Source organism: Lissotriton vulgaris, chromosome 6 (assembly GCF_964263255.1).
Source record: "Lissotriton vulgaris chromosome 6, aLisVul1.2, whole genome shotgun sequence".
Taxonomy (NCBI): domain Eukaryota; kingdom Metazoa; phylum Chordata; class Amphibia; order Caudata; family Salamandridae; genus Lissotriton; species Lissotriton vulgaris.
This window is the reverse complement of record NC_141694.1, coordinates 1,062,694,964-1,062,719,290: the sequence shown is the minus strand read 5'-3', so window position 1 is coordinate 1,062,719,290 and position 24,327 is coordinate 1,062,694,964. Positions and strand designations below refer to the sequence as shown.

General features: G+C 42.3%; 1 protein-coding gene across 2 annotated transcripts in view; it reads right to left on the bottom strand.

Annotated features, from left to right (window-relative positions):
- GNPAT (glyceronephosphate O-acyltransferase) overlaps positions 1-24,327 on the bottom strand; it is a 920,813-nt gene that overhangs the window by 415,083 nt on the left and 481,403 nt on the right. For both annotated transcript variants that reach the window (XM_086927130.1, XM_086927131.1), the window contains exons 7-8: positions 8,458-8,609; positions 8,232-8,362 (exon numbers count right to left, since the gene is read on the bottom strand). In XM_086927130.1, coding sequence (XP_086783256.1) covers positions 8,232-8,362; positions 8,458-8,609 — 283 coding nt within the window. The remainder of the gene's footprint in view (positions 1-8,231; positions 8,363-8,457; positions 8,610-24,327) is intronic.

Here is a 24,327-nt window from a genome sequence, read left to right as displayed (position 1 = left end):
AGACGAAATCTGGGCCCTAATTTGAAAAATTACCCTGGTTATATAAGAGGCCATTTCTGATCGGTTGATATAGTTCCTCTTATGTATTTTTGTATTCCTCTGTTGTATTGTGTGAATCTATTTCGACTCCCTGTTAATACATTGATACATTGTGGCAACAAGATTGTAAAGAATGGCAGACTAGTCATATATTTATGTCTTATATTTATTTATTATTTCCTCTTATTAGTTTTCAGTTTATGTGGCACGATTTTCATTATTTTATTTTATTTAATAATATTTATATTTACTGAGGTGTTTCTCTCACAGTTTTAGAATAATAACAGAATGTGCACTTTCATCTTTTTCACCCTCTCGAATGAGCTTTATTGATGCAATAAGTGAAAACGGAGTAACAACCCTCATAAGGAGTCCGATTTTAGTGTTGTCTATTAGGTAGTCTTCCCATTACTCAACACGGAAGAATAATAGTCCTTTCTCTGTGTACATTAAATACATGTGATCTCCGCGTCACGGGAGCGACAGCCTAGTATACTGCTGAGAACATTAGTCCTTCCTCTGTGTTCAGTAAATACATGTAATCTCCACGTCTCGGAAGCGACAGCCCAGTATCTGCTGATACGGCTGACTGAACAAGTACTTCCACGGTTGGCGGTGCACCTAAACCTATCGAGTAAGTAGCCATAACCAGAGTTACTCTGTCCCATCACATGTGGTTTGGACAGAATGGGCAGTAGTGCTTGCTATTCCTGTTATCGCTTGTATATTCAAGCAAGCCTACAATTTGCCAACCCTGCCTTCTTTTGTTCCTTGGTCTTTTAGAAAGGCGACATAATTGGACCCTCGGGAATATAACCACTGGTTCCCTCTTTACAATGGATACTACCCACTCGGATTAATATTGGGACACATATTGATTTCTTTTGGGAATTCTACACCGCCAAGTTAAACAGGTGAGCCCCATATCGAGTGCTCTTACCACTATGAGGGGATTAAAGGGACATACTCTAAGGTTTGACGAGTGTTCCTGGCTTCTTTTTAGTTCGTGTATCTACTACATTCCGTGTATCTAATTTGGAGATTTGCAAGAAGACTCGTTAAGAGAGGATAGATTGACCTCTGAAGGTAGTGTTTTATTTCGGGTACATGGGGTGTTGTTACCACTTTACCCTAGATATATTCAGACTCTCTTCTTGGTGATGACTTGGTAGTCTTTTTTTGACTTACACGTCACAGGGTGTTGTCCTCTGATTTATTTGGATATACAGTTCGAATGGGCTATAAGGTAGCACTTGATAGTTCACATATGGTTTATTTAGAAACACTGTGGTGTTTTTTGGCAGTCTGACCACGTCTAATTAAGGTATACAAGATTTGAATAATTGTATATAAATGTATATATGTAAATTGTGTACATAGACCGCTGACCGTTTTATTATATAGATTTATGATGAAATGTATAGTTACAAATATATTTTCTTGATTCTTTAGACCGAAATATTTACTAGCCCTAGTCCTGATGAGGCCAGAATGACGATGGCTGAAACGCGTCGACATTTATTTTGAAGAAGATCCCAGCCAAATTACTGGAATTAATGAAAAAATATCATTCACAAGGAGCAAAAAGTTTTGATGATAGTCTAATGAGACATGGACTATGTATACTGCTTGTGTTAGGTCTGGTGAGCTTACTTTGAGAGGAATGCGGAGTCGTAACACTTAGCGAGCATCCTCTATTTATATAAAAAAATCGGGCTATTATAATTTTCCTTCTGATTTATGTTTGTATGTATATATATATATATATATATGTGTTATATATGTTTTTGTAAAAAGCAATGTGTAAATATATATACGTGTGTGTTCGTTTGTTTGAAGTGGGCATATAAATTACACTAGCCCCAATTTAAATTGAAATTCTTTTCAATCAAAATATAAAATAAAAAATCAATAAGAGAACAACATTTGGTGTGCTCGCTCTGTGGAAATGGGAAATTTTACTAATACAAAATAGTGTTTCCAGACAATTTATTTTGTGGGGGTAGATAATTAAACTTTCTCACCCCTTTGCATTAATTCCATTAATAGTGTCCAAGGCATCCGTTTGTTTGTTGTAGTACTTTATTTACCCAGATGCCTGTGGCGTACCGGGTTTACCCTGAATTTCCTAGCGTATCTAAAGGAGTAAGGCCTCAAATAAAGTGATTATCACTAATGCGTTCAACCCAAGTAGGATCTAAAGGACAGACTATGGTAAGGAGTAGCCCTATAGTGTATGAGATGTCAAAGCACCCGTGTTTGCGTTACAAAAATCTGGTACAGGAGTGCAGGCAGACAACTATAGAGTTATGCACCAATGTGGGTAAAATCCTTATCGAACTAATTGCCCAAAAGAAACAGCCTGTCTGTATTCGCCCTGAGATTGGACGGGAGATGTAATATTTTAACAGGAAACATAAGACCAACAGGTATTCTAGTCGGCGATCCTCCCCGAAAGTCATATTGCTCTCTCTCAGCATATCTATAGTAAAGCAATATAGTACATTGATACACTTAGTCTCTTACTGTATTCAGAGGGCCATATCAATGAACCAGTGTCTAGCTGTTTCCCAGGCTGGTCCACGGTATTTCATCATTAAGCCCCCGACTGTCAGTAGATAATTTATATATCCATTTTTGTTCTTTGGAAAATAAAAATTTGGATATATCCCCAACATGAGAAGGGATAAATGGCGTTTCCAGCACCGTCCACTTAAAATCAGATTCATTGTGGTTGTGATCCAGAAAGTGTTTGGTCAGTTTGGAAACATTATTTTTACATCTGAAGGAGCTCTTATGCTCCAGCATGCTTGTGCGGACCTTTCGGGTCGTCATCCCAATGTATCTTTCATTACAGGGACAAGTTAGCTGATAAATAACGTGTGTTGTATTACAGTTCGTGAACTGTTTCAATTCCCAAGGGTGATCAGTGCCAATATCTATATGGGAAACATTACAGGTTTGCGGGCAAACTGAACATCCCCCACATGGGGGGTGTCCAGTAACAGCTGGTGAATCCCATAAGGTACCAATCTTTCTTTTAGGATTCACTTTGGGGCGAGTGTGTATTAGACGATCTCGCAGACTACTTGATCGCTTGAATGCAAACAATGGAGGGTCGATGTTGTCATTGCTACAGTTCAAAATGCGCCAGTGTCGTCTTACAATGCGTTGAATACAATTGGACTTTATGTTGAAAGTGCTGACAAATGTGAGGCGATTAAGAGGTTGCTTCTCTATAGGGGACGCCAGAAGAGCCTGATTATTTTCTGCACGTTTCAAAGTACGTTTAACAAGCCTCTTAGGATAGTGCCTAGCTTGAAGTTGATTGGAAAGGTTGGCCGCATGTTTGTTGAAAGTGTCAGATGTAGAGCAATTTCGCCGGACACAGAGGAACTGCCCATAGTCAAATTGTCCCGAAGTGACTTGGGATGCGGACTTTCATACAGTGGTAGTGAGTTCCTCGCCATGGGTTTGCGGAATAACTCACTTTCAAGACCGGTCGGAGTGACATAGATCAATAGGTCCAAGAAGGCGAGTCTTTCATTACTGATCTCAACTGTGAAGCGTAAATATCTGTTTGAGTATTTAACCACTGGTGGAACAGAAGGATCGATTCCTTTACACCTCGCCACACCACTAGAGTATCGTCAATATAGCGCTTCCACCATATTATTGACGGAAAAAAGGGTTGTTCACTGTAAGTACTGTCTCCTGTTCAAAATTATGAACATAGAGATTCGCCAGGCTTGGTGCAAAAATACGGCCCATGCTGGTCCCCGAGGTCTGGAGGTAGATGGTATCCTCATACTTAAAGTGGTTGTCCTTCATGGCGATCTTGGCTAAAGCCATGATAAATGGGACCGGGGTTATTGAATCTAGGTCAGTCCATGCTGTACCTTCACAGGTAGCCACTTTTGAAAGGGCAGTGAGGGATGAAATTGAAAAAATCAGGGTCCCACGAAAACATGGCTTCAGTAATCTATCTAAACAAGAAAGGTTATCACTACTAAGTTTAGCACAGGACTCCTCAATAACTATAAAACCTGCTGATAAGGGGGGGTCCACAGTGATACAGGATACTGAGACATATAGAACTGAATGTTTAAGCCAATTGGGCGATAGGTCTTCTTATCTACCAATAGCTGAGGACCCTACACCAAGACTGATGAATGAAATCAGAAGTCTGGTGGAAGAAGCCCTGACTGAAGGGTGGATCACGCCACTTGAAGCACAGTTTCTACACGCTCAGCATCCTATCATGCCTTATTTTTATACCCTGCCCAAAGTGCACAAAACCCAGAGACCACCTCCTGGGAGACCAATAATATCAGGTCAAGGCTCAATTCTGGAGCCCCTTTCTGCTTTTGTAGACCATTTTCTGAGACCCATTGTGCACACAATGCCAACATATTTGAAAGACACGAAAGATGTCTTACGGCGACTCCCGATATAGAATTCAACCAGGAGACTGATTTTTTAGTCTCCTTTGACGTTGAATCTCTATACACTTCTATTCCCCAGGATGAGACTTTAGATACCATCAGGTCCATCCTGGGACAGACTGACCTAGATTCAATAACCCTGGTCCCATTTATCATGGCTTTAGCCAAGATCGCCATGAAGGACAACCACTTTAAGTATGAGGATACCATCTACCTCCAGACCTCGGGGACCAGCATGGGCAGTATTTTTGCGCCAATCCTGGCGAATCTCTATGTTCATAATTTTGAACAGGAGACAGTACTTACAGTGAACAACCCTTTTTTTCCATCAATAATATGGTGGAAGCGCTATATTGACAATATTCTAGTGGTGTGGCGAGGTGTAAAGGAATCGATCCTTCTGTTCCACCAGTATTTAAATACTCAAAACAGATATTTACGCTTCATGGTTAAGATCAGTAATGAAAGACTCGCCTTCTTGGACCTATTAATCTATGTCACTCCGACCGGTCTTGAAAGTGAGTTATTCCGCAAACCCATGGTGAGGAACTCACTACTACTGTATGAAAGTCAGCATCCCAAGTCACTTCGGAACAATTTGCCCTATAGGCAGTTCCTCCGTGTCCGGCGGAATTGCTCTACATCTGACACTTTCAACAAACATGCGGCCAACCTTTCCAATAAACTTCAAGCTAGGCACTATCCTGAGAGGCTTGTTAAACGTTCTTTGAAACGTGCAGAAAATAATTATTGTGAGGCTCTTCTGGCGCCCCCTATAGAGAAGCAACCTCTTAATCGCCTCACATTTGTCAGCACTTTTAACATAAAGTCCAATTGTATTCAACGCATTGTAAGACGACACTGGCGCATTTTGAACTGTAGCAATGACAAAATCGACCCTCCATTGTTTGCATTCAAGCGATCAAGTAGTCTGCGAGATCGTCTAATACACACTCGCCCCAAAGAGAATCCTAAAAGAAAGATTGGGACCTTATGGGATTCACCGGCTGTTACTGGACACCACCCATGTGTGGGATGTTCAGTTTGCTCGCAAACCTGTAATGTTTCCCATATAGATATTGGCACTGATCGCCCTTGGGAATTGAAACAGTTCACGAACTGTAATACAACACACGTTATTTATCAGCTAACTTGTCCCTGTAATGAGAGATACATTGGGATGAAGACCCGAAAAGGTCCGCACACGCATGCTGGAGCATAAGAGCTCCTTCAGATGTAAAAAAGAATGTTTCCAAACTGACCAAACACTTTCTGGATCACAACCACAATGAATCGGATTTTAAGTGGACGGTGCTGGAAAAGCCATTTATCCCTTCTCATGTTGGAGATATATCCAAATTTTTATTTTCCAAAGAACAAAAATGGATATATAAATTATCTACTGACAGTCGAGGGCTTAATGATGAAATACCATGGACTAGCCTGGGAAACAGCTAGACACTGGTTCATTGATATGGCCCTCTGAATACAGTAAGAGACGAAGTGTATCAATGTACTATATTGCTGTACTATAGATATGATGAGAGAGAGCTATATGACTTTCGGGGAGGATCGCTGACTATAATACCTGTTGGTCTTATGTTTCCTGTTAAAATATTACATCTCCCTTCCAATATCAGGGCGAATACAGACAGGCTGTTTCTTTTGGGCAATTATTTCGATAAGGATTTTACCCACATTGGTGCATAACTCTATAGTTGTCTGCCTGCACTCCTGTACCAGATTTTTGTAGCGCAAACACAGGTGCTTTGACATGTCATACACTATAGGGCTACTCCTTACGATAGTCTGTCCTTTAGATCCTACTTGGGTTGAACGCATTAGTGATAATCACTTTATTTGAGGCCTTACTCCTTTAGATAGACTTGCAGTGACATTGAGGGAACACTTTCCTCTTGTGATTGTGTAATTTTGAAACGAAGTTTGTTGAAGGCTTGGCTCTAATCTGCCTGTTTGTCCTTCAGACAAATCTGTATAAAGTTTTTTGACAGTTTTTTTACACATCCCAATAAGCGACGATTTTTCACACATGATCGTTAGCATTAAATATAAGAGTTTATTTGTGCTTCTGTGCTCGTGTATAAATTCAATTGAATATTACCCTTCGTGTAAGTCAAGATGAACTATGCACATCAATAATGTGACCGTGTATATTTGGAACTACTCCTTCTCGGCGTATGATGTCAACGTGTAGTTTGCAAACTCTTGCGAGACTACGCGAGAAGGATCAGGATTGTTGGTAGTTCGCTCCGTTTAATTACAGAGATCGTTTGGAAGCCGAAAAGAAATTTTTCAACCTCTCCTGTTGCTAGCGAAATAATCCTGTTTGCACAGTCTACTAAGAACAGTTAAGTCCAACCATTGGCCGCAGATATTGGCGAATTCACTACAAATAATCCCTCCCTGATCCGTTCGTTGCCTCCCCCTGACTAAGGATCCGCCAGAGGAAACGACGGACAGGTAAGGGTGGTGTTTGTTTGTTGCAGCAGACCTCCTTGGGCGCCTTGAAGTTTTCAAACTAAGTTTTTAAACTCTTCTATAATTATACAGCCTTAGACCTAGTATCGTCTTGAATAAGATCGCTAAATACATGAAATTGAGTCCTGTCTGACTCAGTAGCCATTGGGGTGTCCCTATTGAGGGCTGAGCCGGACTTTGCGTTATCAGCAAGGAGAATGTGTATACTTGGAAGTAATGAAACATATGTGGGCACAGTTAACAATAAGACAGAGAGGAAGTGAATAGACTCCGTCTGCTTATATTGGGCTCATGATTCCTTACCTCCACAGAGCGGGGCCTCATATATCCCTGAGCCTGGTTCAGGAGAGGTGAGGTCCAGTCCCCGGTCTTTCTGGGTGAGTGAACAAAAAACATTTGACTTTATGTTGATTTTAATTTTTATGCATTCAGAGTAGTGCGCTCAATTCAGTACAGTGTCCAACATGTGTTGTTTGTTATGTTTATTCTAGATGAAAAACACACCATTTGACACGGAGAAAAAGGAACCAAGTTCCGGCTGAATATATCCTTTAAAATATCAAAATATTAAGTTTGATACAGGTTTGCTTATAATAGCACTTGCAGTAGCATCAACATTTTTAGAACAGAGGCCCTGAAGAAAGCCTGGGACCACTATCCCTGTAGGCCGAAACATGTTGGCCCACAAGCGGTTATTTGTTTCAAACCGTATTTTTTGCAACTGTTCTTGTTTTTAATTAGGAAAAGGGCAAGTCTAATAAAATGTCTTTTCTTTTGACCCTGTATCCTATTTTAACTCACCATTTATTATTTCTTTGCACTGCACTTATTCTCATCTCCATCTTGATCACATGGCCTAGGAGTGACTGAGGGTCGGAACCCAACTCCGCCTATGGGAAGGGCATTTGGTTTCAATGATCTAGAGACACAGCCTCCCTGTTGGATAACCAAGTGATAATATTGATCATTACAAGAGTTTGATGGAAATCCAAGAGACACCCTTGGGTTTCACTTTTGGTCCTGTGTTCTGTGATATCTGTCCTACTCTGATAAATGGACTATTTTGGTCTTTGGCTTTCTAGACACCTAGGCAGGCACGTTAGCTCTTTATCTTGAGGTTTCTTGATATCCTCTATGTTAGACCCCTGTGTTTCTTTGTTATGAGAAAGGAAATTCATAATCCCTTTGGATCTTATACTTCTGAGGCTCCGGTGCATGCCACCACCCGTCCGTAACACATTCTCCTACCTGGGAACCAAATTATAATGAAAGCGGTTGATCTTCCCCGTCGACAATGTTCTCAGTGAAACAGGCTGGCCAAAGTACACGTGTATGCTGCCGAAATTTTCACGGAGGATTTTTCTGGCCTTCAGTAGCCCCTACAAGGAGCAGGAAAAATAGCAGTCAAAACACAATATAAACACATGCACAAAATAACCATAGATAGGTCTAAAACAGAGAGACATTAACATACAGACGTTGTTTCCTTTGGCTTTGGCACACCCAGGAGCTCGTGTGCATAGAGGGATTCTTCCAATATCCTCTCGTAACTGATGCTGATTGGCACAAGGTAAGTGTCGAATACTTCTCCCTTAAAAAATGGCTCCATTATAACATTCAGAAGCCCTGGTAACAAAAACAGACACAGGTGTGTTTAAGGTCTAAAGTGGGCAATTTTTTAAAACATCAGGTTTTTCACCATCGAAACAAATCTTTAGAACATTCCATCGAAGCCCCAAGTGAACTTCTAAATCGGATCCTAGTCATCAATTTAGGTACCGAAATACAGTAACAATGACAAATGTCCTAAGACTAACTCGGACAGGCTGTTAGTGTTGAAGGGTTAAATCTGGGCTGCGAGAACCACCGAACACCAATAATTTCCTCACAGTGGAAATCAGGGTATTCCTATTAGTAGTGTTTTAGTGTTAGAGTGTTCTACTTGTAATTGTGCAGTTCTGTAGAAATATGGTTGCAGATGTACTTTTATAGGGTAGCATTTGAAGTGTAAGTGCTTAAGTTGTGTCACTGCAGCTGTTAAATTATGTTTGCAGTTTTTCTGCTCTTAGATGCAATGCTATATCGCTCAAGTATTATTGTTGCAGTCTTTTCCTTGAGGTGTTACAATTCAGAGAAGTTGCTTTGTATCTATTTGGTTACAGCGATGTAGCGTTCTTGTGAATTTAGTGTGGTAGTGCTGCAGTGGCGGTGCCTTCTGCACTCAGAAGAGAAAGTAGGAGAACCTGAGCCTCAAAGACAACATCTCCAATGGATCAATACTCACTCTTAACTCTTTAGTGATACAGAGGATGTGCGGAAGAGCACATAACATTACAAAGCAATAGTTAGTCCATTTCCCTATGCAAGAGCCAAAGGAAGCCTTAAACAGTTGTTATCATATATACTACTGTGAAGAGCTTACGTTCCAGTTGATTACCACTTGCTTACTTATGCCTACTACCCCTCCTAATGCATAGTCCATCAACCAGGACCCTCTAGCCATCTCTGTCCTGGGCTTTTCTTTCAACCTGTCTCCAAGTGTAACCCATCTCCTTGCAGTCAACCTCGAGGCCTTGGCTTAGGTTTATTGGGTTTATTGGCTTTCCTATTTTCCCATTCCCCTGAGAGTTACAATTCAGGGTGATGCAGGCTTGCAGAAGGTGTGGCCTCCACCCCAGCATCTTTTGATGATTTCTTCATGAGAAGGGTGTTGGAAAGTCTACTGCCATAGGTCATTGTTGCTGATGGTGTTTAGCCAGCAGATTTTTAAAAATAATCCTCAGACAGGTGTTGAGGAAGGTCTGGACTTTGTTGGTGTTCACTGTAGTCATTTAAGTTTCTGCTTCATACAGAAGGATCAATTTTACGTTGGTGTTAAAAAGCCTGATCTTGGTTTGAAGCCTTAGGTACTTGGAGTTTCAGATCTTCTTTAGCTGAATGAAGGCAATCGTTGCTTTACAAATTCTTGCCTTGACATCAGTATCAGTGCTGCCCTGTTTGTCTATGACACTACTCAGGTAGATGAAGGCCTCAACTTCTTCCACTGCATCACCAGCAAGAATGACTGCAGTTGTTCTGGCCATGTTAGCCTTCAAGATCTTGGTTTTGCCCCTGAGGATGTTCAGGCCAGGTTGTGCTAATGTGACTGTCACATTGTCTGTCTTATCTTGCATTGCAGATGAGTATAGGAAAGTAGGGCCAGGACATCTGAAAAAAACAGGTTGTCAAGCTGCATTTAAGGTGTCCACTGGATCCCATTTCTTCTCCATGCTGTGCATGTCTTCATGATCTAATCTATAGCCAGCGGAAAGAGAAAATGCGAGAGCACATAACCCTGATCCATTTCATTGACTGCTCAATGATGATGTGCAGTGTTGCAATCTGGTCTGTGCAGGATCCATCTTTTCAGAAACCAGCTTGCTGGTCTCGCAACTGAGCGTCAACTTGTTCCTTCATTCTGTTTAGGAGGACTCTGTTGAACACTTTGCCTGGTGTTGACAGAAAAGTTATCGCTCCATAGTTTGTGCAGTTACTTAAGTCACCTTACTTGAGGAACTTAATGAGATATTCTTTCTTCTGGTTTGATTGCACCTTTCCTCTTCCCAGATCTTTCCAAACATAGAGTAGAGTATGCTACTGATGTTCCAATGTCTGCCTTCAGTGCCTCCACAGGAATGTCGTAGGGCCCTGCTGCCTTCCTATTTCTCAGATGTTTGATGGCTTGCCATTTTGTTTCTTTGGTTTTTCTAATGAAGTCAATTTGCAAGTCCTTATCAGCTGGCTGTATGTTTGATTGAGACTGTGGCACAATCTAGTTCAGCAGTTCTTCAAAGTACTCCACCCATCTTTGTTATTGGTCTTCGTTACTCATGATTGTATTCCCTGCTTTGTCTTGAATAGATCTTTCTGTCTTGCTGTATCTACCTGAGAGTGTTCTAGTTATAGGTAGGGTTATTTCATGTGTCCATGGCTTGCTGCTTCCAGGACTTCTGAGGTGAGGCCATTGATGAATCTTCACTTTTCTGCTCTTAAGCTTCCTTGTCGGTTTTGGTATATTCACATTGAACTTTCACTTTTTCTGCTTTTGCTCAGGTGGTGTCGATTGCAGTTTTCTTTTCCTTTCTCTATTGGATTTTGCAGAGAGCCTCAGTGGAGATTAATTCTTTATGCTGGTGTTTCTTGGGATCCAGTACCTCCTGGCAGGTTGAAGTCACTGTTTCTTTGGTCTTCTCCCACTGACCTTCTACTGGGTCTCTGTCATCCTCTAGTTCTTGCAGGACTTTCTTCCGCTTTAGCCAGACCATGACAAGGTGATTGTCTGACACTAGGTCCCCACCTCTTATCACTCTCACATCCTGTAGGGTCCTCTCGAACTTCTCGCAATGCAGACATGGTCAATCGGATTCTCTGTTGAATGGTCTGGTGATACCCAAGTTGCCTTGTGTATTCTTTTGTGTTGAAATACACTACCGCCTATCACCAGACTGTTCAGGTCACAGAGATCTGTGAGCCTTTCTCAATTCTCATTCATGGGCCAAGGCAATGGTTGCCCATGACTTCTTTGTGTCCACCATGGCCAGTCCCAAGCCTAGCTGCAAAAAGAGGATGGTTATGCGTAGGTCTAGCTATCCACCATGTAAAATAATCCAAGCTCCAGAAACATCAACCAAAAGACATACCGGCCTCGGGAAGAGAGGAATCTCCTTCACGGAAGGCTATGACGCCTTGTGGTGATAGCCAGAGATCCCTGGAAGTCACAAAGCCAACCCACCTGATTTTGACCAAGACCATCACCATTGAGACATGGAATGTAAGGACCATGTACAAGACAGGTTAGATAGCCCAAGTGACAATTGAGAATAAAAAATACAACCTTGCCCTGCTTGGCATCAGCGAGACCCGATGGACATAGTCTGGACAGAAAAAAACTGGCTCTAGGAGGAATGCTGCTATATTTAGGACACAAGGAAGAAAAAACCCTCTATACTCAGGGAGTAGTACTGATGCAAACGCCAGAAGCCAACAGAGCTCTGATTGGATGGGAATCCCACGGTCCCAGAATCATAACAGCGACCTTCACAAAGAAAAGGAAGATCAACATGAATTATCCAGTACTATGCCCTATAAATGACAGCAAAGGAGAGGAAAAAAATAACAGTTTTACAACAGACTACAGTCCATCCTGGAGAAATGTCTTGTGACGGACATCACAATATTGATGGAGGCCCTCACTGCCAAGTCTGGAAGCAACAATACTGGGTACAGGTTTATTACCACAGTAGAGTGAAATCACCATGCGAAAAACACTATGTACTGCCCCCTATAGATGGCATGAAACAACTGCTTTGAACATGGAAGCAACTCTCTTAATAATCACGAGACCTCTACACTGCAATAGCATTTCGGAGGAAACCACAGATTTTAATCCCTTGCATCCTGGTTTCGGTTACATACCTTTTTAAAACAAATACAATGGGAGTGATTGGGCATCATGAGCCACTCAAGACAACACCTCTAAAGAGTGAAGGCCACAGCCCACACTCAACAACTGAAATGAACCGCATATTTGACAATGCACGTCTGCACATACAATACATATTCACTAAAAAAAATGCAGCAAAGGTACATTTAGCTTTGATCATAATATATTAACATGATAAAAGAAATTGCTGAGAAAGACAGCTAAAGCAAAGTTACGATTAGAAACCCTAAAAACCCATCAATTTGGCAAGTTAAGTTTAAACAAAAACTCCTCGTACCCACCTTGAAAACCTTAACTCTCCCACTACATGTACTGCTCACAACTTTCAGCGCTCTGTCCATCATCTCCTTGTGTGTGTGTGTTTGCTTTGTGTCTGCTCATAACTATACACATGATGTGAAAGATACCATCAATAGGATTACTTGTGCCATCACGTATTACCTTAGCACTGACATTTTGGATTATGTCAGTAGGAATAGAGCATAATTTTATTTTCATTCATTTGGAACATTGCTTTCAAGTAAGGGTGTACATTCCTGTTATTAAAGGGATAAATATTCTGAAGTCTTAAACAATGCATTTGATAGGTGTCTTATGGTTTTCGCAGACCCAAATCAAAATGTCCTGCTTCACAGCCTGTGACATTTTGCCAAGGTGGGACTTCTGGTTTGGGTCTGCTAATACAAAGGAGCCCCTAATAGGGTAAAAAAAACTTTGGTTGGTTTGTGGACTACGATTCTGCATCAGCAAACCACTGAGTACTCTCAGGTTCATGAACCTGTTCCTAGATGCAAGGGGGTGCAAATTGGGTCTAGATGCTTTGATGACCCACACTGCGGTTCTGTGAACCACAGACCCAACTCCACGACCTGCAAACCCCGCACTAGAAATACATTTTTTATTTTTTATTTCAGAGGGTGAACCTCCTCACACGTGGACCATGGGGGTTATTTTGTTTCAGGATGCATGAACCGTGCCCAATGGCTTGCTATGGCGGGCACTACAGAAATTTCCTGATCAAAGCCAGCCAATCAGAATGTGTTCAGGATCGGCGAATCCTAGTTTGGGTCTCCGAGCATAATGTGGACACCAGGAAAAAAGCTCTTTATCCAGCAGCATTTAGTTTTGGACCTGTGGCTAGTGTGCAAACCTGGGGTGATGGACTGTCCATGAAGTGTCAAGATATATCTACAGTTTAAATCTTTCCAAATGCACCCAACACTTTTTATTTATTAAAAATGGAAAACTTTATTTTTTATTTTCCACCCCTTACCAGGTCTGGAAAATCTTGACATGCTAAAAAGTAGTCACATTAGCTATTGACTGGAAAGTTATATGCTGATTTGTAAAACAGTGCCAAAGTTATAAACAACCCCCAAATCATCTTTTCAATGGGAATCAGACATAACCATAACTACGCTGTCACCAACTGTGTAAAAGTGTGTGTGTGTATATATATATATATATATATATATATATATATATATATATATATATATATATATATATATATATATATATATATATATATACATATATATATATATATATATATATATATATATATATATATATATATATATATATATATTCCACAACGCACTTTCACCCGTCGTTGCTCCACTCGTTACGGGTGCTTCCTCAGCGCATGGTGAGGCGCGCAGTTACACTCCCATCACTGGTTCGAAATTCCAACAAACCGCTTTTCGAGTGCACACAACAAAGCCATCCATGGCTTTGTTGTGTGCACTCGAAAAGCGGTTTGTTGGAATTTCGAACCAGTGATGGGAATGGGAATGAATATATATATATATATATATATATATATATATATATATATATATATATATATATATATAAAAAAAATCCGGCAAGGCACAGACTTCTTCCAGGCTGTAAGTACGGACACGGACCCAAAATCAGTGCAAAAAGTAGATTTATTTGTTTGCGGTGCTCCCAGTCATCACAACGCGTTTCGCGCTTCCCAGAGCGCTTGATCACATGACACAGATAATCACCCAACATTGGTTTAAATACATACAACACGTGATTCAATGAGCCTACAAATGATATAGACATAGAAAAGTTACCGGCGCACAAGACTACAGAGAACATTTCATCATTTGCTATTTTGCTGTTTTCTGCTCGTATTATGCATTTTTGGCGCTTAAAAAAGGAAAACAAGTATTCCAGTCAACGTGAGAGTATAAAAACCATGTCATCAAAAATTTGTGAAAAGTGCAATTAATAAAACAGTGTTTAAAATTCAAGATTTTTTAGAGATAATTTCTATGTGAAAGTGCAGCAAGATTTTCAATATTCATATAAATTCATGATCTATTTACAATACACGCAAATAAATCTGTAATGATTCAATTCGTCCACAGGTGCGTAAAGTGGATACGATATGGAGCACCATATGTTGGAAATGTCCTAATGTTATAAATAAGCACTCTGGAAGGAGAGAAAAGTGCGATGTGCAAACTGAGTCACCTTATAAGTTAGGGGTTGTTGCCAGTTATTTTAAGTTAAATTAATGTCAGTCCTGGGGGAGAAAAAATTATGTATATATGTATGTAAAATACATTTTAATACCGGTGAAATACCATAATGCCCCCGGACATAAATTAGTAACTATGCCACCATTCTGGTTTTAACCTAGGCCAATGAGCAAAAAACGCAAATATTTCAGAAATATTGTTATATATCGTCTATATACAAATCACAATCAATATTAATCAATAAATAGATACACAGTCATAGGATTCATAAATACGCCAATGAATAAAAACCTTTAAAATGGTTGATAAATGGCTAAAAATGAATTCATAATCAATGTATCTAAAAACCATCGCATAAATGATTATAAAAAGATGGTAAAGTATAAGACGATTAATTCATAATTTCTATAAATAACACTTAAAACACATCATGTTAGATAATTCGCTAATCCTATGAAATTCTGTGCAAATTAGCAAATAGGACTCAGTGTTTATATTTACAAGCAAGTGTAAAGGTCCTCCTGATGTTAAGACCGGAGGGGTGCTTAGTATTAAGCTCAAGTATATACTGTGTTTCAAGGCGGCACAACTTATCTTCTCTATTGCCACCCCGTCTGCTTGCCTGTACACAGTCTATTACATAGTACTTCAGTCCACTACTCTTGGAATTCTGTTTGGCTTTGAAATGTCTCGCGACAGAGTAAGTATTGTCCTGGTTATTAATTGCCCTTAGATGCTACAAAATTCTCTTGTGAACAGGAAGCTTAGTGCTTCCTACGTAGAGCAAATCACAAGGGCAAACCAAGACGTAGACAGCATATTCCGTCTTACAGGTTAACAATTTGTTAATGTTGTGTTCCCTGCAGTCAAATGGCGAGAGATAGCAAGTTTTGTTTACTGCTTGTTGGCAGGCTTTGCATATCTTGCAGTTGTAGAACCCTGCATGTGTTTGATACCAAACAGATGATTCCAAGACCTCCGGGCTGGTTTTAACCAGTTCATCCTTCATGGACTGCCCCCTACTGTATGTAATGGAAGGCCTTTTAGGGAGATCCCTCCCTATCACTGGGTCACTTAAAATGAGTGGCCAATTCTTATTGATAATGGTTCGTATTTGTTTGTGTTGGGCGTTGTATTGCACAATGAATCTAAATTCAGGTGGTTTGGTGGCAATGACCCCACTATTGCATTGTATCTGTGTTTTCTCAGTCAGTAATTCAGATCGGTCCTTTTGTTCTGCTTTGTGAATGGCAGCATCAATGATCTTATGAGAGTAGCCCCTTTCTAGGAATCTCAGTTTGCTGTCCCTTTGGGCATCCTTTAAGTCAGTCACCCTGCTATGTATTCTTTTCAAACGCAACATCTCCCCATAAGGGATACTGTTGACCAAGTGTTTTCTGTGCGAGCTCTTGGCATGCAGGGTAGAGTTTCCAACTGTGTCTTTGCGGTGCAATCTGGTTTCTAATCTGTATATATACACACAAAAACATAGTATCAGAACTTGAGGAAGCTGTAGTATAAAACCAAATATTTTTACTGCTTGCCCCATACATCCATATTCGGCTATCATAGTCACATCCCATCGTTCCTTTCCACTTCAAATTTTTTTGCCAATTCTTCACCAGGAAAAAGTAAAGAAAAGTCTCAGGTGTAAGGCATCAATGCATGTGGATAGCGGTAGTCATGGGATATTAATTGGCATACAGCTTTGGTGCGGACTTTCTTCATAGGCTCGAATCACAGTATAAGAAGGTAATTTCAGTTTCCACAACATCTCTTTCACAAAATGCTAGTACAACATTTTTTATATATTTTCAATGATGGAGGGCTAAGTAAGGAAGCACATTTAGAAATAGGCATCTGCATGCAATGGACAAGGATTTAAAGATGGATCTTACATCTACTGTGAACAAAAGAAGCTCTTGCAGGGTGGCGGTGGTCAAGTGCTAACACATTTAGGTCAAGCTGCACTTCTCAAGCTTTTTAGGATAGCGAGGATGGAATGCTATAGACCTTTACCTTCAAAGTCCCTTTAGTCTTAACAAAAAAATTACTCACTATTTCATTGAAGGAAAAGAAGAATGGTACCTTTGGGGACTTTAGATATGTTTTTGGAAACTTGTAAAACACAAACATCTCTATAAAAAATTGTATTTTTGGTTGGTTCGCTGATAATTTCCACTTAGTAGTTGTGAAAAGGGCATCTTGCAATGTTTTAATTGGATGCATATTACTAGTTCAAGCACACTTACACACTCACGTAATAGAGAGAGTCTGAGATTGTGTTTGCTCTCTGAGTGTATGTAAGGTTGAAAGACATCAAGTGTAGTTTACGTGGGCTTATCTTTAGAAAGTGTATGATCAAACTCCTGAAACAGTCATAAAAGATTTAAGATGTGTTAACTAATCTGAAAATTTGATGGCACTGTATAACGTGTGCTCCGCTCATAAGCAAATGGCGTTATAGTTACAATCAAAGTTTTTTTCTAAGGGTTACACATTCACATTGAATGGGATTGAGAGCATGCGAATCCTTGAAGGATATCAAATACATTTTTAATGCCCAGGCGGAAAACCTATCTAGCATTCTCCCCAGCAGGCTAAGAAAGCATTTTAACCAACGCCCATCCCACCACACACATACTCAATACGCCGGAGTTGTAACTTTTGACAAATAGCTAACTTTGAAGGCACTTTGCGTACTCAGCATACTGAAAGCTGGTATGAGTCTGAATTTATGTGGGACAAGAAGTTTGTCCAAGGGAAACCGAGTGGCTTCTGGCTAGCAAAGTAAAATATCAAGCTGGTAACTATTAAATCAGGCTGAATGATTCAAAGGGGATCTTCATTTGCAGGATGTTCATAAGGATCAAGTTAACTAATGGATAATAGGTCTCTAGACAATGAATTACGATTGCCCACGCCCATCAGAACATAAACGGTTCAACAGTAGTTCAAGCCAATGTATCGAGATTCTAAACCAGTTCACTCTGAAGATGATCACTATCTGAAACAACCATCATAGAGGGGAGGAAATGGCACGTGATACACTGGTATCCCTGTGGAGAAAGCCAACTACCTAGGACTACTGAATATTGTGGCTTTGTTAGAAATGAAGGCTCAGCTATGGACAAGTTAAAGCTAGCTGCTAAAGCAAAATGTCGGACTCTCGCTTCACTACTGAAAGATGTTATACATTTGTTGTCTTTCAACCAAAGCTAATGCAGCCACATCTTGCACTATCGTTTCTTCTGAGAGTTAGAACCCATCTGAGGCCATCTATGTTAAAGAGACTGGAGAACACATATTTTTGCTTGTTGTGGTGTTGCGCAGTTGTGCTCTAATCAGATACCATTTTTGGGTCTCATTTATCTTTGCCTACAGAACAACTAAATTACCGAAATTACACATATATGACCTTTTAATTTCTGGGAGAAACACGTGTTTTTGTCTGTTTTTTGCCTACCTATCAACCCCTAACTTTAACGGCATTTCTTTGCAAAAGTACCCCAAAAAAGTTACAATTCACAGATGTAACCGAAAAGTCTTATCTGGTAGCACCTGAAATTTCAAAACAATTTTCTGCCTTTTTGCTAACTTGTTAATTTAGTTTGGTCGCTTTTAGCCTACTCAGAATGCTTGTGGGCTCAAACTAAGTACAAATTCAATACTATCCCAAAAGAACAAGATTGTGCGCCTGCAGAGTATAGCAAAAAACTTCTTGGCAGGGAAAGGGATTCCTGTTTTCACTGACCGCACAAAATGGGGATTCCATTTCTAGCATAACAATACCTACATTGAAATCTATGTGCGAATCTATGTGCGAAGGACCAAAATGAAAGTTCCTCGTATAAGAAGCAGAGATCTTACTTTTGCCCATCAACTGGAATGCATATTAGCATAGCCTCTGGTACCTCAAAAGCCTGATACTACCGTGAGCTCACTGAACTGAAAAAGCGAAGTACCTCGATTTTAGGCTTTGACCTTCAGGAAGTAATAAGGTTTAACTGTCAAGGCTTATTCGTTAAGATTAATAAATCGCATAATGCTTAGGTTTAGCTAATGTTTGTGTCACTCACAATAATAATAATAAATATAATGTTCAGGGGTGTTGTTTCTGATAAATAAGGCTTTATTTGTGTTGAGTTAAAATCCGAAGTAATGTATGAATGCTGAACTGCATTAGTAATTCTCCTGAAGAAGAATTTGAGGATGGTCCTGTAGCAGGAACACAATTTCAATGAGGGAGATAAATGTTTAGTCAAAAAGCAGCGTCTGGTATTTGAATGTGCAGATAGCTAGCAGTTCAGCTTACTGAGACTCGTGAAAGGGGCATGAACAAGGGCAGTTCTGTTCACTGTCGGAAGAGACATCACTACCTTGGTACCAGTTGTGCCACACAGCAGCTCTGATCCTAGGACCTGGTCACTTTGGGTTCAGACAGGGTGCTGGAGTAAGGCTCACACATGGAGCCAACACCGCTTTGTGTGAGTGGCACGGGGGAAAGGTTAGGGCAGCTGAAGGTTCGGACACTCACATGCCCATTTGCACAGTGTCCACAGCATTACTCTTAGTCCTACTCGTACTCGACTCAGTCATAACTAATTAGGTATATTCCACTGATAGGAAACACTTTTTGGCTCCACTCAACCTCCTGCCAGGTGCTACAATTACAGAACGAGCAGAAACCATTTCCTGACATACCAAGCAAAAACCTGAATCAGGGAGGCTGGGTGGGAAGCATGACTGGGTCGAGGACTAGTAGGACTAAGAGTAATGAGGATTACTGGTAAGTAATCAGAGCATTACCTCTACGTCCCTCGTCCTAAACCCAGTCAGAACTAATGAGGCATACTAAAGCAACAAACACATGAAGGCCTTTGGTACACCAGGAAAACAAAACAGACTGCATACAGGTGCGAAGCGCACCAAATTGAAATATTTAATAGCATAATAGAATCAAGAGGGCGCAACAGACCCCACGTCACGCAAAACACCACAACCAAAATTCACACAGTCATCCAGGGCACAATTCAAACAGTAATGCTTCACAAAAGTAAAGTCAGAAGCCTAAGTCCCAGCATGACAGATCTCTTCCAGAGGCATCCCATGAAAGGCAGCCCACGAAGCCGAGACACCCCTCGTAGACAGGGCCTGTACCCCAGAAGGACCAGAGCCCAGATAAGCCAAAGAAATGGCAGACTTGATCCAACGACCCAGTGTTAGCCAGGAAGCAGCCTTCCCACGACCAGCTTGCCCAAACGTCACAAAAAGGGAGACAGAAGAGCAAAAACCCGCCAACCAGTCCACATACACAGTCAAAGCATGCTTAACATCAAGTGTGTGAAACAAATGATCAGCAGAAGAAAAAGGAGAAGGGTAGGAAGAAGGCAGGATCAACTGAGAAGAATGAAACTTATAATGTATCTTAGGCAGGAAACCATAATCCAAACAGAGGACCACAGCATCGTCCAAAAACCGCAAGAAGGGAGGAGAATAACGCAACACAGTGAGGTCACCCAACCTCCGAGCTGAAGTAATGGCCATCATAAAAGCCACCTTAAAGGACAGGAAATTGAGATCAACAGACCCCAAAGGCTCAAACGGATAGAAATGGAGAGCAGGCAAGACCAAAGTAAGATCCCACACAGGCAAACAAGAACAAACATGAGGAAAGGAGAGAAAGAAACTCTGGAACAACCGAGACACCAACAACCCATCCGAAGAGGTTAGGGAAAGCCCACATAGCAGCCCACTGGCCCTTCAGGGTAGGCAAAGCATAATGTTTTGGAACCCGTCCAAAAAAGATTGCAGAATATCACTGACAGGGCAAGAGATAGGAGACAAACCAAGCTCAGAACACCAATAGGTGAAAGAAGCCCAATGCTTACAATAAGAAGATGAAGTGAACCTCCGACGGGAGTCCTGCATCACAGTAATAATGTGGCCAGGCAAACCTCGGCCCCCTAGAGACTGTCGTTTAACCTCCAGACCGCCAAGGTGAGAAGGACTAGAAGAGAAGGAGTGGCAGACGTCAGGGGAGATGGGCAGTGAGGTAAGATCCAAGGAGGACCCGCCGCCTGACTCAGTAACAATGGGAACCAAGACCTCTGGGGCCAGTGAGGTAAGACAGCCACCACCTGTGACCCCACCCTCTGAACTTTCAGAAGAAACGCTGGGATGAGAAGGAAAGGCATACAGTAACCAAGAGGGACACTAGAGAGGCAAGGCCTCCACCCCCCAAGCTTCACGTTCTGGAGTCTGGGAACAAAAGATGGGTCCTGGAAAGTGAATAAATCCATCACAGGAGTCTCAAACCTCCGGCAGATTAACCGGAATATCCTGGGAGACAGGCACAACGTCAGGGATGACAGAAATCTGCAACTCAGTGCATTCGCTACCACATTTTCCAAGCCCTGGATGTGCTGAGCAGAAATGACAAGTAGATGAAGCTGAGCCCAACTGGCAATCGCACAGGCCACCACATTCAAGGAAGGACGGCCAGTACTGCCCTGGTGATTGGTGTAAGCCATAGTCATAATGTTGTCAGACCGTACCAGAACTCTGCAACCCAGTAGAACCGGAGAGCTTGCTTCACAGCAAACAGCTCCTTTCAATTGGAGGACCGGCAGGAATCCAAGCCCTGCCAATGAGCCTGCACAGTCTGCTGACCCAGAGTAGCACCCCAACCCGATGCACTCGCATCCGTAGTCAACACCTTCGGTGGAGGAGGGCGCAGCCACATGCCCTTGGAGAGATTTACACAAATCATCCACCACTGCAGAGCAGTCACAATCTCCAGACACACAGGAACAGGCGCAGAGAAGTCCTGAACAGGGAAAAGCACCCAGTGGTGAAGATGCCACAGCATCAGCTGAAGATGAAATCTGGCCCATGCACCCATGTGCCGCTGTACTTCCAGGCATTGAAGCAGGAGCGCCACAGACCAAGACAACAGCTTCCTCAACAGTGACAGCAGACGCAGAATCCTAGATGGAGGCAGGAACACTTTGCCCACATCAGTATTGAAGTCCGCTCCAATGAAGGATCTCCGATGGCAGGAAGAAGATGGAACTTCGGAAAGTTCCGGAGAAACCCATGGCTTTATAGCATATAGATGGTCAAAGTCAGATGCTGAAACATCACTAAGAACGAAGCAGCCTGCAGAAGCCAATCGTCCAGGTAGGGAAACACAGACACTCCCAAGAGGTGAAGATGGGCCACAAGAGGGGCCATTACTTTGGTGAAGAACCTGGGAGAGGACCGCAAGCCAAACGGTAGGACCCAGAACTGCCAATGCTGACCTATCAGGCCAGACCTCAGGAACTGATGACACTCCTGCCACAACGACACATGAAGGTACGCATCCTGAAGATCCAGGGTAGACATTACCCAACCAGCCTATTTCAATGTAATCACATGCAGCAGGGTCTCCATTTTGACCTGAATCTGCCAGGTTCAAAGGCCAGAGATGTATCACAATCCAAAAACCCCTGTGACCTTTGGAACAAGAAAGATGACAGAATAAGTCTCCTGACCCCATTCCGACCGGGGAACAGGCACAACCGCCTTCTTCAGAAACAAAGACTGAACTCCGTCCAACAGAGCCTGACAAAAAGACACAACCTTGTGGACCGGTGTCTGCACCCTGCCCATTGCAGATGGAGGGTGTGGGACCCAGGGAACTCCCAAGTCACATAGAGTAGCTTGGCACTAATTGGGCAGGCCTAACTCCAAAGTACATGTGTTAAATTTGCGTCACACTGTTCAGTAACCAAACGTCCATCCACTCAAAAATGACACTACACCAATTCTAGGAAAATACGGGTTGCTTTATAAAATCATCTTTAGCAATTTCTTTTTACTTTTAGCACAACCTTTCTGTAATATAGTACAAATCTCTGTTATCACTTTCTGGGCTAAACCCAATTTCACGAAGCAGCATTAATACTTTTTAACACTTTTTCAGGGCAAAAGTTCTGGGGTAATTCTTACAACAAGAGCACTAAATATAGCTTCTACAGCTTCATCTCAGGTACACGGATTAGATTTACTCCTCAGTGTGACAAGTTTATACTTTACTCACGATGTTCCAAGGCTAATGCAAGCAGAGGATTACAGGTTCCCAGGGACAGTTCACTAACAGGCCCCTAGTATCAAGGCTCACGCAGCTGGCTATCTGGATAAAGACAGGCAATTGAAGTTACGTTTATTATATAACCATTTACGTTATACTCTAAGCACAAGGGAACATTTGTCTCTCACAAAATCCTTCTTAGGCTCTAGGTGCTTCGTTTGACAAGGAGACACCCTTCTCATCTATTTCCCTCGTATTTCCAATACAGCCCTCGGACCTTGGCTTTCAGGTCCAGTACATTACTTCAGTCAGAAACCCCTCCGTTTTCTAGGCGCGTTGTCTTGAGCAGTGTTAGTTTTGTTCTGGGCCACGCGCTTCAGTAACGCTGTCCCTGGCGCCGTTAGCTAGAAGGATCCTCCCACCCAGTCACTCGGTTCTAGAGTAACTCCCCAGGAGAGGCAGACTCCCCCGCCACTACTTCTGGACCGAAGAAGGCCCCTTTCACTCCGGGAGCTCCGCTCCTCCCTCACGATCTTACCGGGTCTCTGCTATGCTGGTCCCGGCCTGTTTACTTGGTAACACCTGTTCCGCTGGGCACCCACCGCTCTGTGGAGGTTCCGGTCCCAGTGCTGCCGGCTCACACGCAGCTGACTGGGCGGGGCTGTGGCGTCTCTCTCTCGGCGTGCCTCGCGTCTTCGGGACACGCCCGCGCCTTATCCGTCAGAGGCGGAGGAGGAGGAGGCTTCTTGGGCTGGTCTTGGTCGACTTCCCACCCCCTTCTTCAGGGTTCCTGCGCTGCCGCTCCTTCGCGAGCCTCCGCAAAGTTGGACTCCGGACCCGCCGCTCGGCTGGTCCGCACCAGGCGCTCCCTGACAGCTCTCCTCACCAGAGACCCCCAACTTGGGGCAGACGTCCGGCAACAGGCGGTCCCTTCTCCGGACCGACGAGGTAGGGTTACTGCTCTCTACTGTCGCCTGACAGCGGGGACCCTTGAGGTACGGGACAATGGCTAGATCCTGCACTTTCCAGCAGCAGTCCAGGCTGGTCTTCCGAGGTGGGGGAAAGGCGGACGGTTAAGCTATCCGCGTTTTCTCTGAGTGCCCTTTTTGCTATAATCCCAGGGGTGGGGTGTTCTACCGCTCCTCAGCTGGTGATTTGGTAAGATTAGAAAGCTGGTGATGAAACCGTGCTGATAGGGCTCAGTCAGTAGGCTGGGGGGGTACGTCAACCGGGTAGGGTAGCTGACCTAAGAGATAAGCTGACCCCTCCCTCAGTGCGCCTTCC